Source organism: Schistocerca nitens, chromosome 1 (assembly GCF_023898315.1).
Source record: "Schistocerca nitens isolate TAMUIC-IGC-003100 chromosome 1, iqSchNite1.1, whole genome shotgun sequence".
NCBI lineage: Eukaryota > Metazoa > Arthropoda > Insecta > Orthoptera > Acrididae > Schistocerca > Schistocerca nitens.
In genome coordinates, this window is record NC_064614.1 from 152,440,647 (window position 1) to 152,454,879 (window position 14,233).

The 14,233-nt window shown below is 42.0% G+C and overlaps 1 protein-coding gene across 2 annotated transcripts in view; it reads right to left on the bottom strand.

Annotated features, from left to right (window-relative positions):
* Positions 1-14,233, bottom strand: part of LOC126243798 (caspase-1-like) — a 108,611-nt gene that overhangs the window by 54,556 nt on the left and 39,822 nt on the right. For both annotated transcript variants that reach the window (XM_049948189.1, XM_049948188.1), the window contains one exon: positions 1,984-2,162. In XM_049948189.1, coding sequence (XP_049804146.1) covers positions 1,984-2,162 — 179 coding nt within the window. The remainder of the gene's footprint in view (positions 1-1,983; positions 2,163-14,233) is intronic.

Here is a 14,233-nt window from a genome sequence, read left to right on the forward strand (position 1 = left end):
AGAACAACAACAACAAAATAAATGGAAATCGTGCTTTACATTAACATCATACAGTTTTGCGAAGACTTCATATCAGCGAAGTCGCTAAATTTCAGGCAAAATCTTTTATTAGCCGTAACTCCGTAAGTAAACCTTTGCGGACCTATGTTTATATGAACCTTTTTGTATATATTAAGCATGCGCACATCTTCGTGAATCATCGTGTATAAGCATTCAGGAAAACGTTTATATGTCACATAAAATATACTTTTACCTTAGCTATAAATATTTGGTATCATACCTGAAGTTTTTACATTACGGGCCATTAAGTTTGCTACACCAAGAAGAAATGCAGATGATAAACGGGTATTCATTGAACTAGAACTGACATGTGATTACATTTTCACGCAATTTTGGTGCATAGATCCTGAGAAATCAGTACCCAGAACAACCACCTCTGGCAGTAATAACGGCCTCGACAAGCCTGGTCATTGAGTCAAAGAGCTTGGATGGCGTGTACAGGTACAGCTGCCCATGCAGCTTCAACACGATACCGCAGTTCATCAAGAGTAGTGACTGGCGTATTGTGACGAGCCAGTTGCTCGGCCACAACCGACCAGACGTTGTCAATTGGTCAGAGATCTGGAGAATGTGCTAGCCAGGGCAGCAGTCGAACATTTTCTGTATCCAGAAAGGCCCGTACAGGACCTGCACCATGCGGTCGTGCTTTATCCCGCTGAAACGTAGTTTTTTCGCAGGGATCGAATGAAGGGTAGAGCCACGGGTCGTAACATATCTCAAATGTAACGTCCACTGTTCAAAGTGCCGTCAATGCGAACAAGAGGTGACCGAGAAGAGTAGCCAATGGCACCCCATACCATCATGCCGGGTGATACGCCAGTACGACGATGACGAATACACGCTCCCAATGTGCGTTCACCGCGATGTCGCCAAACACGGATGCGACCATCATGATGCTGTAAACAGAACCTGGATTCATCCGAAAAAATTACTTTTTGCCATTCGTGCACCCAGGTTCGTCGTTGAGTGCACCATCGCAGGCGCTCCTTTCTGTGATGCAGTGTGAAGTGTAACCACAGCCATGGTCTCCAAGCTGATAGTCCATGCTGCTGCAAACGTCGTAGTACTGTTCCTGCAGATGGCTGTTGTCTTGCGAATGTCCCCATCTGTTGACTCAGGGATCGAGACGTGGCTGCCCGATCCGTTACAGCCATGCGGATAAGATGCCTGTCATCTCGACTGCTAGTTGGGATCCAGCACGGCGTTCCGTATTACCCTCCTGAACCCACCGATTCCATATTCTGCTAACAGTCATTGGATCTCGACCAACGCAAGCAGCAATGTCGCGATACGATAAACCGCAATCGCGATAGTCTACAACCAGACCTTTATCAAAGTCGGAAACGTGATGGTACGCATTTCTCCTCCTTACACGAGGCATCCCAACAACGTTTCACCAGGAAACGCCGGTCAACTACACTGTTTGTGTATGAGAAATCGGTTGGAAACTTTCCTCATGTCAGCACGTTGTAGGTGTCGCCACCGGCGCCAGCCTTGTGTGAATGCTCTGAAAAGCTAATCATTTGCATATCACAGAATCTTCTTCCTGTCGGTTAAATTTCGCGTCTGTAGCACGTCATCTTCGTCGTGTAGCAATTTTAATGGCCAGTAGTGTAGATTCGAGTAGTGTATGCCACAAGGTTCTATTAAGAGCCATGACTTCATGAAAATGCGATTTCACTTAGAGTGGCTAATTTACCCCATCTTCCCCTACATAAAATCTGTGACACATAAATTGATTGCAAGTTCATTACAACTGTCCCTACATTGCAGACTGCAAGAACAGTTGTGTTATATCTCAATTTGTGGAACAAGCTGTTATGATTCAAAGTGATATCATAGCGCTGACCAAAAGCTTACTGAAAACAGAAATAGGAAAAAAAAAATCGGCGGAATCCGTTTCGACCCGTTGGGGCTGCGTACCTGTATGAAGAAGAGCTTGGGTTTGCCGGCGAGAGTGGGGCACAGCCTGGCTGTGAACGGTTCCCACAGCTCGCTGACGTTGTACTCGCGGTCCCTGGCGTCCAGCTGGCCGTTCCTCTCACCGTGCGTGAGCACCGCCACTGCGACGCAGTCACGGTTGCTGTGGTTCTGATCGGCCACTGAAAACATAGGTTACAATACTGTCTTAGGATTTAAAGGTTGGCTACAGCGCGCAAACACAAGCTCTGGAATCTAAGATATTGTTGTCGCTCTTCGCAGCGCACGGATTAATTTAGTGGCAGTTTGGAAGCCAGTGTAGGAGCCCGCCTGCTGTGGTGCGCACGTGTGTCAGGCGAGGGGTCGTCGCCGAGCTGCTGTACTGCCGTGTCCGCCAGCAGCGACACAGGATTTGGTATTGAGTCGATATTTTTTATAATTTGCAGCGTGCTTATTAATTTAAACAAAAGGGTTTGTGCATGTGCGTAGCAGCAGACGGTAATTTTGATAATGATAGGAGTTGAATTCTTAAGGGAAACCATTGTTGGGCGAATAGATTAAGTATTGATTTTTGTCATTGATTTCTTTTGTAATTGTCAGGGAATTGTTTCACTATGTATTTAAATGAGAAGTATTTTAGTCTGTCTCAAGAGTTTGATTAATTTCTAATATTGCTTTAATGCCACTGGAGGCAGATCTACATACGAAGCGATTGTTCAAAGAGCTTCTAGCGTTTTGTTAATTAAATGAGAAAGAATCGCTTTCAGAATATAGTTTTTGAAAAAAGGAATTACTTGTTTGGGTTGTCATTTATCGAGTTTAGATTTGACCAAACACTTTCTCTTGAATTATATGTAGTTGTAGTAAGCAGTAGCAGCCGCAGCAACAGCAGGAGCCGCCATACAGACCATGCATGGCACTCAGCATAATAGGTTTTTTATGTTTTTGTTAAATAATGGAATGCAGCAGATCAAGCAGTGGCAGCAGAAAGACCAAGTAAGTTATTTGTTGCGCACAGGACTAATTAAAAAAAATAAAGCTCAGGCGAACTCTGTAATAATAAAGTTAACAAGAGTACAAGCACGAGATTTTCAGTAGAAAACACAAGATAAGAAGATAGAGCTTATTTATTTTTGTACCATGATACACTGATGAGCCAAAGAAACTGGTACACCTGACCAATATCGTGTAGGGCCCCCGCGAGCACGCAGAAGTGCCGCAGCACGACTTGGCGTGGACTCGACGAATATCTGAAGTAGCGCTGGAGGGAACTGACACCATGAATCCTGCAGGGCTGGCCATAAATCCGTAAGAGTACGAGAGGAGTGAGCTCTTCTGAACAGCACGTTGCAAGGCAACCCAAATATGCTCAATAATGTTCATGTCTGGGGAGCCTCGTGGCCAGCGGAAGTGTTTAAAATCAGAAGACTGATCCCGGAGCCACTCTGTAGCAGTTCCGGACGTGTGGGGTGTCACATTGTCCTACTGGAATTGGCCAAGTCCATCGAAATGCACAATGGACATGAATGTATGCAGGTGACCAGACAGGCGGCTGACGTACTTGTAACCTGTCAGAGTCGTATCTAGAAATATCAGGGGTCCCATATCACTCTAAGCGCACACGCCCCACACCGCTACAGAGCCTCCACAAGCTTGAACAGTCCCCTGCTGACAGGCATGGTCCATGGATTCTTGATGTTGTCTCCATACCCGTACACGTCCATCCGCTCGATACAATTTGAAACGAGACTCGTCCGACCAGGCAACATGTTTCCAGTCATCAACAATCCAGTGTCGGTGTTGACGGGCCCAGGCGAGGCCTAAAGCTTTGTGTCGTGCAGTCACCAAGGATACACGAGTGGGCCTTTGGCTCCAAAAGCCCATATCGATGATGTTTCGTTGAATGGTTCGCACAGTGACACTTGCAGACGGCCCAGCATTGCAATCTGCAACAATTTGCAGAAGGGTTGGACTTCTCTGTCACGTTGAACGATTCTCTTCAATCGTCGTTGGTCCCGTTCTTGCACGATCTTCTTCCGGCCGCAGCGAAATCGGAGATTTCACGTTTTACTGGATTCCTGATATTCACGGTACACTCGTGAAATGGTCGTACGGTAAAATCCTCACTTCATCGCATACCTCGGAGTTGCTGTGTCCAGTCGCTCGTGCGCCTACTATAACACCACGTTCAAACTCACTTAAACCTTGATAACCTGTCATTGTAGCAGCAGTAACCGATCTAACAACTGCGCGACAGGTGTTGTCTTATATAGCCGTTGCCGAACGCAGCGCCGTATTCTGCCTGTTTACGTATATCCGTATTTGAATGCGCATGCCTATACAACTGTTTTTGGCGTTTCAGTGTATTTCCGAAAAATAGAATGTTAAGGAATCATCTGAAAAATCAAATTACTAATTTATTCATATAAAACACATTTAATCAAATTGTCTACTTCGCGGTCGAAAATAGAAATTCAGATTTAACGAGTCATACGCCACTTGGTACATGCATAGACAATGAAAAGCGAACTTCGAAATAACATTGAATAATTGAGCTACAAAGCCTGGTTAGAATGTGCCTGAACACGTTTCGAAATCTTGGTTGTCGTGACGCCTGTTCGGTAATGTAGTCCGAGGTCTATGTCAAGTTGGAAAGTGACAATGTGTAAGATGGTGCAGCCGTGAAAGTCGAAGACCGTGGAAACACATTAATTTTTGGCATAGGTCCAGGTCTGCATTCGCTTCTCACACAGCGCAGGCAACTAAAAATGATTCAAATGTCTCTGAGCACTATGGGACTCAACTTCTGAGGTCATAAGTCCCCTAGAACTTAGAACTACTTAAACCTAACTAACCTAAGGACATCACACACATCCATGCCCGAGGCAGATACGAACCTGCGACCGTAGCGGTCGCGCGGTTCCGGACTGTAGCACCTAGAACCGCTCGGTCACCCAGGCCGGCGCAGGCAACTAAGAGAGACTACTGAAAATATATCCAGAACGATTAAATATATCGGAGTTATAGTAGATAAGTGGCGAATTTTCCGACTTACGCAAGTAATTTCAAACTTTTATGCGTGCCGAATTATGACCCCACCTATTTTAACAACGGAATATCACGTTTCTCTCCTAAGGTTCGTCAGGCGTATCTTTTCTGGTGTTTTCGGCAGATATTTTCAATTTCATTTCTGCACTGTCTAGTGGGAGCCAGCCCAAATAATTACTGCTAGACACGTCTTTCAGGCGACGCCCGGTGTCAATTCAAAGCGTCGGTTCGTTTCCGAGTACTGGTAACTTGGCGGGCCTGTTCCCCGGATTTGACCCCTGTAGACTTTTTTCTGTGGGCAAAGTTGAAAGACGCTATGTCTGATGACATGGAACGACGTATAGCTACAGCCTGCTCGGACATCTCCGCTGAAATGCTAGCACGTGTGCAGCAGTCGTTCCATACCAGACTGAAGGCGTATATTGCTGCTGCCGGTGGTCATTTTGAACACAACCTGTGGTGTCCAGTTGTCTTGTTTTTGATCAGAGTCCACATAACCAGTACATGCACTTGTGGTGTTCTTTAGTGTGCGCTGCCACAGGTATTGTACAAGTGTCGCTGTGAGAACTTTTCAAAATGCGATATCTCGGTACTGCAACAAACACCGCTGACGTTCTAATTTACCCTACTTTTAGTCTGTTAACGTCAACAGGCATCGTTCCATTAAAAAATGTGTACGTTTGCACAAAAAATATACTTTATAAGTATTATTACAATCTGTTGATTGGCTACCAATTCGAGCCCCTGAATACCAACCCACTCTGTGGAAACCGCACATCAATGGCACTTTCCATTTCCGCAATATTAGAGTTGCAAGTTTTAGGTGATTCACGCTGTATATACAGGGTGTTCACAACTCATATTACACGCATCTAGAAGTTGTCGAGAGGCTTAGTAGATCAAGTTTTACATTGGAACCCCGTGTTAAGAAACGTCATCCATCGAAGCTACATAAATTATAAAGATTAAAATGCAGTATGCAACGTCCCCAGTTAAAAATTTTCTTTTGGCTAAATGAGCGTCTGACATTAAAAACATATGCTGATATACTATATGTGAAATTAGGACTCATACTTGAAATCCATAAAAAGCGCAAATACTATACAATACAGCCCTTAGCCTGGTTAGGTAACATACAACCTTTTATCAAAGCCAGATTAAAAAAAAATACTTCTATCCTAAGAGATCAGTTAACAGTGAACGTGATCATAATACAATTAATAAATTAGTGACCCTTAATTAAAAATAGAAAATCTATAATCGATATAACATTAGAGTGCCGTATCAATAGCGAATATGTCGGGGCTTCTCTGCATGACTTCCTTGTTTTCCTGTGGCTGAGCTAGCGGAGGACGGCCCAGTGTCCTCGTCGCCGGCGGCCGGCACACGCCAATCCCCTGGGGTGCTCCACGCTATTCAAACTAGTAGGTCTCTGAATATATCAAAGTAAGCATTCAGGTTAAACTCGTTCTGTTCATTCAGCAGTAATCCCGGTTGTTGTTTTCTGTGCACATAAAACTCCGTTTCTTCGGGCAGGTTCGTTAACTGTACCTTCGACGCCCTATCCAACACTTTCATGTTACTGTCTATATCAGGGACGACCAAGAACGCGGCAAAATCGAAATAAACCTTTCGCACACGTATGTCGATCCAAACACTGATATAACTTTTGCAGCTTCATTGTGGAGACGGGGAAACTCTTCCCGAGGAAAACCATCGAAAATTCCTGGACAGTTTCTACGTAAAAAAAAATTGTCCTTTGAACGGGAATTACTCTGCAGATCGATCAATTCAATTTGCAAATGCACTGGAGTACTTTCAACTGAAACGGCAAAGGGTCTAGAAAATAGTTCAAAAACAGATGTCAGACTGGCAGTGTCCCGGAAACGTTTAGAAAATTGTGCCTGTAGTTCCTCCAACACAATAATTTTGTACAAGCATTTACGTCCCCCACATACAACCCAGCTCAATAGAACATAGTAATTCCTTTTCCCACAGATATTGATAATCAGTGAACAATTAAACGTACTAAATTACGCATACATGTAGTCAAATAAGCAAATACTTTTACCTACATACACACCTCTCTCACCGAGGATAGGGCCTAACACTGAATGATTTTAAATAAAGGACAGCCACAACACAAGGAAACTAGAAGAGCCTGGTGGCGTTGTGGCGACTTTCCAAACTACCCCCATCTACATGATTACTCTGCACTTCACATTTAAGTGCTTGGCAGAGGGTTCATCGAACCACAATCATACTATCTCTCTACCATTCCACTCCCGAACAGCGCGCGGCAAAAAACGAACACCTAAACCTTTCTGTTCGAGCTCTGATTTCTCTTATTTTATTTTAATGATCATTCCTACCTATTTAGGTTGGGCTCAACAAAATATTTTCGCATTCGGAAGAGAAAGTTGGCGTCTGCAATTTCGTAAATAGATCTCGCCGCGACGAAAAACGTCTTTGCTTTAATGACTTCCATCCCAACTCGCGTATCATATCTGCCACACTCTCTCCCCTATTACGTGATAATACAAAACCAGCTGCCCTTTTTGCACCCTTTCGATATCCTCCGTCAATCCCAAGTGGTAAGGATCCCACACCGCGCAGCAATATTGTAACAGAGGACGAACGAGTGTAGTGTAAGCTGTTTCTTTAGTGGACTTGTTGCATCTTCTAAGTGTCCTGCCAATGAAACGCAACCTTTGGCTCGCCTTCCTCACAATATTATCTATGTGGTCTTTCCAACTGAAATTTTTCGTAATTTTAACACCCAGGTACTTAGTTTAATTGACAGCCTTGAGAATTGTACTATTTATCTAGTAATCGAATTCCAACGGATTTCTTTTGGAACTCATGTGGATCACCTCACACTTTTCGTTATTTTGCGTCAACTGCCACCTGCCACACCATACACCAATCTTTTCTAAATCGCTTTGCAACTGATACTAGTCTTCGGATGACCTTACTAGACGGTAAATTACAGCATCATCTGCGAACAACCTAAGAGAACTGCTCAGATTGTCACCCAGGTCATTTATATAGATCAGGAACAGCAGAGGTCCCAGGACGCTTCCCTGGGGAACGCCTGATATCACTTCAGTTTTACTCGATGATTTTCCGTCTATTACTACGAACTGTGACCTTCCTGACAGGAAATCACGACTCCAGTCGTACAACTGAGACGATACCACATAGGCCCGCAGCTTGATTAGAAGTTGCTTTTGAGGAACGGTGTCAAAAGCTTTCCGGAAATCTAGAAATACGTAATCAACTTGAGATCCCCTGTCGATAGCGGCCTTTACTTCGTGCGAATAAAGAGCTAGCTGCGTTGCACAAGAACGATGTACTCTGAAACCATGCTGATTACGTATCGATAGATGGTTCCCTTCGAGGTGATTCATAATGTTTGAATACAGTATATGCACCAAAACCCTACTGCAAACCGACGTCAATGATATAGGTCTGTAGTTCGATGGATTACTCCCACTACCCTTCTTAAACACTGGTGCGACCTGCGCAATTTTCCAATCTGTAGGTACAGATCTATCGGTGAGCGAGCGGTTGTATATGATTGCTAAGTAGGGAGCTATTGTATCAGCGTAATCTGAAAGGAACCTAATCGGTATACAATCTGGACCTGAAGACTTGCCCGTATCAAGCGATTTGAGTTGCTTCGCAACCCCTAAGGTATCTACTTCTAAGAAACTCGTGCTAGCAGCTGTTCGTGTTTCAAATTCTGGAATATTCCATTCGTCTTCCCTGGTGTACTTTACATACGCCCAGAATTTCTTCGGATTTTCTGCCAAATTTCGAGACAATGTTTCGCTGTGAAACCTATTAAAGGCATCTCGCATTGAAGTCCGTGCCAAATTTCGCGCGTCTGTAAATTTTAGCCAATCTTCGGGATTTCGCGTTCTTCTGAACTTTGCATGCTTTTTCCGTTGCCTCTGCAACAGCGTTCGGACCTGTTTTGAGTACCATGGGGGATCAGTTCCATCTCTTACCAATTTATGAGGTATGAATCTCTCAATTGCTGTTGGTACTATATCTTTGAATTTGAGCCACATCTCGTCTACATTTGCATAGTCAGTTCGGAAGGAATGGAGATTGTCTCTTAGGAAGGCTTCTAGTGACACTTTATCCGCTTTTTTAAATAAAATTATTTTGCATTTGTTTCTGGTGGATTTGGAAGAAACGGTATTGAGCCTAGCTACAACGACCTTGTGATCACTAATCCCTGTATCAGTCTTGATGCTCTCTATTAGCTCTGGGTTGTTTGTGCCTAAGAGGTCAAGTGTGTTTTTGCAACCATTTACAATTCGCGTGGGTTCGTGGACTAACTGCTCGAAATAATTTTCGGAGAAAGCATTTAGGACAATCTCGGAAGATGTTTTCTGCCTACCACCGGTTTTGAACAAGTATTTTTGCCAACATATCGAGGGAAGGTTGAAGTCCCCACCAACTATAACCGTATGCGTGGAGTATTTATTTGTTACGAGACTCAAATTTTCTCTGAACTGTTCAGCAACTATATCATCGGAGTCTGGGGGTCGGTAGAAGGAGCCAATTATTAACTTAGTTCGGCTGTTAAGTATAACCTCCACCCATACCAATTCGCACAGAGTATCTACTTCGACTTCACTACAAGATAAATCACTACTTACAGACACAAATACTCCACCACCAATTCTGCCTAATCTATCTTTCCTGAACACCGTCTGAGACGTCGTAAAAATTTCTGCATAACTTATTTCAGGCTTTAGCCAGCTTTCTGTAGCTATAACGATTGAAAGGTGGCTACACTGAGTCACATCGCCAGCGATTGCGCCAAAGAGCTTTATTCCGCCGCCTCCACTGGCAGTGCTTGTTCAGAAGTTGTGGTGGTTAGTGCTTTGCTGAGAGGATGTTGATAGCTGTATTATTTGAGGCCATGTCGTATGCAGTTGTTTTGATGGGCTAGACAGCAGATGTTGTTCGAATGGAGATGTTGTAATGATCATGTATTAGACTGTAATTCGGGTTTCTATGTGCAATTATAGTATTTCAGTTTTTTCTAATTAATTCAGTGTAAATGGTATTTAAAATATCTTGTCTTATTGAGGAAGAACCGTGCCAGATGTGTACGTTGAATCACACTTCCACACACAGAACAGTTACACTTGTGCTTTGTTGTTTCGTAGTTTTTATTTCGTAGCTTTTATAGTTGCTGGGGACTTAATTAATTAATTGTGTTAACGGAAATTTCCTTTCATTCTTTGGTGTTATTCTATGCAGTCAGATTGCGGAGTAATACTAGTCAGGGCCAACCGGTTACGAGACTGCGTAACCGGACAGACAGCTACTATAATTAAATATATTTGCATTTTATTTAATTAAGCCCCCATGCACGTGGCATCCGCTGCTTCGGATCGTCCTTTGGAATTCTTTTGATAGTAAAATAGCAGACAGTAGTATTGTTGAAGTAATTTGTAGTTTAGTAATTGTAGTCAATATTGCATGTGTAGATTTGGTAATTGAACAGTTGTAGTTGTCTTGTCTTTCTTCTAAAGGTATTTTTGCAGAATTTAATTTTTGATGTCTTGTATACAGGTTTGACAATTTTGTGCAATTGTGAAGGTTTTAATTGTTCGTTAGGCGTGTTTGTCGGGAAGCATTTCGTGTGAATGGTATTGTTGGTGATAAAGTGTTATATTGTGTGTAATTTTCGTATAGTGACGAGTTTTGTATGTTTTGTAAATGATTACGCGATCGATGGAAAAGGCAAAAATGATGGATAGTGAGAATGACGAAATTGTTAACATGGCGAACTCGCCAACACAGGAGAACAGTATGACGAATAATGAGGTAGAAAATAATTTAATAAGCAGGGAAAATAGTCCGGAACCAGTTCAAAACTTTTCACAATCAAAAAATTTTCAGAATACGAGATTAACGACAGAAGATCCTGGAATAGTATCGAACACAGATAGCTTTACAGCTATGACGAAGGAAGCTGGTTTTGCGGGAAATGTTAGGGGCGAAAAGAATTTCGAACCAGTTAATATGGAGCAGTTGATGAGTGCAATATTAAATTTGGGATCACGGATGGGAACAATGGAAGCACGGCTAGACTCACTGGGATCACAGTTAGGATCTGAATTAAAAACAATGGAAACACGGTTAGACTCACGAATAGGGACATGTTTCAAAAATATGAAAGATGAATTAAAGAAAGAAATTAGAGAAGAAGTACAACCGATTATGAATGCTCACAATAATAGATTAATTTCAATAGAAATTAGACAAAAGGAACATGATAGACAACAGGAAGAAAGAGATCGCGTGCTAGTACAAAAATTTCACAGATAGCAGACGGCTTTGAAGAAAATAATTTATTTCATTTACGAGATGCAAGAAGGGAGCGCCAGGCGCGCGAACTTGACAATAATCGACATTCGGACTGGGACAGACGCGGTAGGTCTTTGTCGCCACGAGGCGAAAACTTTGACTATAAACACTTTTTAACTGTTCGGAAATTTAAAATCTTTCGCAATTCTAAGAATGACATACATCCATGTTCATGGTTAGATCAATTTATGTAGCCACTTCTACCAAATTGGCCACTAAGTCACAAACTGGAATTTATGTGCGGCTATTTATGTCCTCAGGGGATTCACTACACTAAGTGAATATGTGCCGTAGCGTGCACAGGGCCCCGAGCTGTAGTGGTGCTATTTCCCTTTTAGTTTTCTGCACCGCTGCCTACTCTTTTACTATTCTTTGTATCTATCAAAACAATTCTTCTACTATCAATCTATCTAGAGAGTCGGTAAAGAATAACCGGATATGACTATTTTACCCAAAAGTGATTTCGGAAATTACCGTTTGGACTTACTGTATCTTCAGCAGCATTCATTCGTAGTTTAAACAAAATTTTACCTGTTTATCTTCGTGACAATATTACTTCATATATTGAGGATATTCTTATTGCTAAACGTTCTTGGAGTGAGCATAACAAAATTTTGGATTCATTATTACGTATTTTTGCAAGAGTTGGCATTACAGTGAACTTGCAAAAATCTGAATTTGGTCGTTCTCAGGTGAAATTTCTTGGTCATATTATTTCTACAGAAGGTATTCTTCCTGATCCAGAGAAACTAGACGCTATTCGTAATTATGCTGTTCCTACTACAAAACGTGATGTCCGTAGTTTCCTTGGTGTCTGTAATTTTCTTAGACACTTTGTTAGATTGGACGATTTGGCCACATCTCGTTTATGTGAACTATCTGGAAAGAATTCTAATTGGTGTTGGGATGAGGAAGCTCAATCAGAATTTGAACAACTTCGTGATGCTTTCTTTCACATCCGGATTTATCTAAAGATTTTTGTTTGGCGACGGACTCATCATACAAAGGCCTAGGTGCACATTTATTTCAAGAGATAGAAGAAAACGGCGTTGTAGTACGGAAAACTATTGCATTCGGAAGTCGTGTTCTCTCTAAATCAGAAAAGAATTATTCGATTACGGAACTTGAAGCTTGGCTGTTGTATGGGCTTTCACAAAATTTCGCATATTTTTGTATGGCAGACATACTAAGGTTTACACCGATCATCGAGCTCTGGAATTTCTTATGTCAACAAAATTAACTCATGGAATATTGTCACGATGGGCGCTGTATCTACAGGAATTTGACTTTAGTATTGTTTACATACAGGGTTCTTCAAATATTATTGCTGATGCTTTATCACGTGCACCTATGGGTTTGAAACAAAGTGCTGAAGACGACTGCAAAGAAAACAATTATTGTTTGATGTATATTCAAGGTGTTGCGTTTGAAAATTTTGTTTCGTCTTCGCTCCAGGACATCGCTATGGAGCAAAATAAGGATCCAATCTGGAAGGACATTAAGGAGAAGTGGAGGAGAAAGGAAAGCGTAGCGATTAGACAGTATTATTTAGTTCGCAATGATATTCTTTTTAAACGAAAATCGGTCGACAACTCTGTTTGGTTAGTTTGTATTCCTGATGAGTGGGTTAATAAATTGATTTGGTATACACATTTCAGTTATGCACACTTTGGTCCCAGAAAATGCTTTCATAAATTACGATAAAATTGCGACTTCAGTAATATGGAAAAACATATTCGATCTGTTCTTGCCAAATGCAAATTATGTCAAAAGGCTAAACCGCCAACTATTTCTGACAGAGCATCCTTGTTTCCTATCATTCCAGCGAAATTAAAGGAGACGGCTGCAGTCGATTTGTTCGGTCCAGTGGTTCGTTCTACTAATGGTTTTGCGTACATTTTGGTAGCAGTGGAATTGACATCAAAATATGTGTGTTTTACACCTTTACGCAAAGCAACAGCTCGTTCAGTATCTAACGCTTTCATCAAACATTTTCTGAAAGAAGTTGGTCATGTTGATAAGGTTATATTAGATAATGGATCACAGTTCCGCTCTAAAATTTGGCTTCGTACTCTATTGCGTCGTAAGATTAAACCAATTTTAGTTTCACTTTTTCACCCTCAATCTAACGCTTCAGAGAGATGGATGAAGGAAATCAATAAATTGTGTCGACTTTATTGTCATCAGAAGCACAGAACTTGGGATCAGTATCTTCATATTTTTCAAAACATTCTGAATGAACTCCCTAATGATTCAACTTCTTTACCGCCTATATTGATATTAAAAAATAAAGCACCGACAAATCGCATTTCTGAAATCGTTCCTTTTCCGCCTTCGCGGAAACTGCGGCATTCTGAAGTTGTCAACCTGGCTCTACAAAATATTGCATCTGCGGCTGCTAGAAGAGAGAAATCAGCTAAACGTCACGGTCGTTTAAAAACCTTGTCAGTTGGTCAAAAGGTGTTAATTAAGTCTCACCGTTTGTCTCACAAAGGAAAAGGCTTGTGTCACAAATTTTTTCTGCTTTATAACGGTCCATAAAGGGTTCGCAAAATCTTTCATGATAACACTGTCGAAGTAGAAACTCTTAAATCTCGGCGCTCTAAGGGAATACATCATATATCTAACGTTAAAATTTTTGTGGAATGACAGACTTTTGAGAAACTAACAGTTATACGTAAACATGCAGAGAATACAAGGATACCGCGCCATGTTCTGGCGGCGGCACATACTCAAAGCAACAGTCAAGTCTGCGCGGCGCACAAGGCAGTCGTTGACCGCAAACAATTACTTCCTACGTCACGCGTAC